This window comes from Penaeus japonicus, unplaced genomic scaffold (genome assembly GCF_977035675.1).
Source record: "Penaeus japonicus unplaced genomic scaffold, GWHDUDI00000001_assembly GWHDUDI00000023, whole genome shotgun sequence".
NCBI classification, from domain to species: domain Eukaryota; kingdom Metazoa; phylum Arthropoda; class Malacostraca; order Decapoda; family Penaeidae; genus Penaeus; species Penaeus japonicus.
The window spans coordinates 22,459,742-22,462,241 of NW_028234425.1; the positions used below are offsets into that span (position 1 = coordinate 22,459,742).

Below are 2,500 nucleotides of genomic sequence, written 5' to 3' on the forward strand. Positions count from 1 at the left end.
CGGCCGCCTCCCTGGCAGCCACACCCTCAGGGAGTGTGGCCGCGCCCCCGCCGCCCGTGACCAGTCAGGTTGGCCATTCACCTTCGCTCCTCACTTGAATTTCAATTCTCATGTCATCATCCCTTCTTTGACACCCCCCCCCCTCCTCATGCCCTTTCTACCATGTCCTTGATCTTCCTCTTTTCCCCTCCCTCGTGCCCTGTTCCCTCCGCATGTCCCCTTCCCTCCTCATGGCTCTTCGTCCTCTTTTTCCCCTCCTTCCTCAAATTTCCTTTTCTGCATTCATTCCTCTCTTCCTTATGTCCCCTTAACAGTATATTTCCTTTCTTTCCTCAATTTTCTTTCCATCCTTCCTTATCTTCCCCGCCTTCATGTCCCCTTCCTTCCTCACTTCCTCTACCTTCCTTATATTTCCCTCCCTCGTGCCCCTTCCTTTCCCGTATCTTCTTCCTTCATTTTCCCTACCTTCCTCATTTTCCTTTCTTATGTCTTCCCTAATTTCCCTTTCCATCCTCTTGTCCCATTTCCATCTCACTTCCTTCGAGGATTTACTCGTATTAACGCCTTTCGGTTTATTTTAGTAATGGTGAGTTATGGAATGGATTTGTCTATCATATCATGAGTATTAAAAGGAAATATTCGTTGTTGTGTCCCTAGGTATTTCAAGGGGCCTCGGCTTGGGCGTGTCGTACCCGCCTGACCAGATTCCCGCCCTTCCGGCTCCGCGCAGCTGGACGCCGAGCCCACCTTTCAACCCCAACGAGATCCAGATCCAGCCTTTGACCCAGCCTCCCGCTCAGCAAGTCTCGCACTCGTACCAACAGCAACCGCTCGCTCACGCCTGCGTTCAGTCGCGCAGCACTCCAACATGCCTACCCTCTCGACACGCCCCGACGTGCTTGCTGCCTCGAAGTACACCTGTTGGCACGAATCCGCAGTCCTCCTTGGCCTGTACCCAGCCCGGATTGGCCGTCGGCAGCCACGCCTACACCCAACCCAACCGCGCAACCCACGTGCCCCCGCCGGCAGGTTGCGCAGGCGGCCCCGCTCAGGTGATTGCCAGAGCCAGGCTGAGGAAGTACCGGCGCAGCCCTTGCACGTCACCTTACAACCCGCGCCACAACACGCCCAACACCGACCGCTCGTCGCTCCCCGACACCTTCAGCAGTTCCTCCGGCAGCACACCGTCCAAATACACCAACATGACTATCGTGCCTCCCTGCTCCTCCTCCTCCAGCGACTACAGCTTCGAAGTGATTGGAACAAAACCCAGGAAAATCCCGGCGGAGCCCCGGAGCCCCATGAAAGTCCAGGCAGCCCGTGCCCCGCGCAGGAGGACGAGGAAGCACAGGCCGAACCTGTCGACCACGGAGGCGAGTAGCGCCAGCGGCGGAAACCGTCGTCTGCGGGTCCCGGTCCTCCCCGCACGCCAGCCCTCGACAGAGAAGAGCCCCAGTCTCCTGAGAGGGGCGGCCACGGGAGAGCTTGCGTGCGCTTGCTCCAGTCACCCCTGTCTTCTACCGAGATCTGACAACGACCTCCCGTTCCTGTCGTCGCGCTCAGCCCACCTTAGGGACCTGTCCCTAGAGCCTTTGCAGAGCTCAGGAGCAGCCAGGTTCTCCGACGCGAGGAGGCCCGCCTTGCGCCACTATAACACACCGGTGGCGCGCCCGAAGGCCTCAACCGGTAGAGGAGGGCCCAACGCCGCGAGGATGCCGAGGTCCAGGCGGAGCAAGGCATGCAGGCCAACCACCAGTAGCAGGTCTTCGTGGAGGAGATTCCCTGTAAGTATAGCGCGTTCTGGATATAAGTGTCCAGTGTAGTGCAACCGTCTTATTTGATAGTCACTTGCTTGTTTAAATGAGCACTAGTCTCAGTCTAGACTTTGTTTATTTTTGTTGTGAATTTCATTATTACAGAATTGCTGCATTTGAAAAGGAATGTATTTTCAAGCCTGCCACCTGGCTTGCATTTATGTAAGACTACTGCACCGTAAATCAAACTGAAATGTTATGACGAAAAACTTTCAAAGGTGTTTACCAGTTCCAACTCAACATAGGCTAATAATCTTTCTGAAATCTCCGGTAGACTAGTAACTACCTGGGAACTTACCTACCGTCATCCATGCCCCACCTGTATCCCCCCGCTCCGAGTGACGCCATGGAGAGGGAGCTGGAGAGGAGGCTGGCCCTCAAGTATGGATTCTGTGTTACCTGCGGGATCTACACGGAACACCAACAGGCAAGATATCAACCAATCATGTAAAGGTAGATGATACACGGTTATGATTCCTTTTTCCATTCCCAATCTTGATTTATTCCTTTATCCCTCTGTCTCTCTCATTCCCTCCCTCTCTACACCTTTTCCTATTCTTATGTCACTGCTTATCCCTCCACTCTCTCTCTTTCTCTCTCTTTCTCTCTTTCTCTCTCTCTTTCTCTCTCTCTTTCTCTCTCTCTTTCTCTCTCTCTTTCTCTCTCTCTTTCTCTCTCTCTTTCTC

At 54.2% G+C, this 2,500-nt stretch overlaps 1 protein-coding gene across 2 annotated transcripts in view; it reads left to right on the forward strand.

Annotated features, from left to right (window-relative positions):
• The window catches only part of LOC122259871 (uncharacterized), a 7,020-nt gene that overhangs the window by 3,268 nt on the left and 1,252 nt on the right, over positions 1–2,500 (forward strand). The window contains exons 2-4 of one of the 2 annotated variants that reach the window (XM_043026819.2): positions 1–68; positions 658–1,784; positions 2,089–2,241. The exon at positions 1–68 is cut by the window's left edge and continues 205 nt beyond it. In XM_043026819.2, coding sequence (XP_042882753.2) covers positions 1–68; positions 658–1,784; positions 2,089–2,241 — 1,348 coding nt within the window. The remainder of the gene's footprint in view (positions 69–657; positions 1,785–2,088; positions 2,242–2,500) is intronic. The other variant, XM_043026820.2, reaches the window with a different exon arrangement.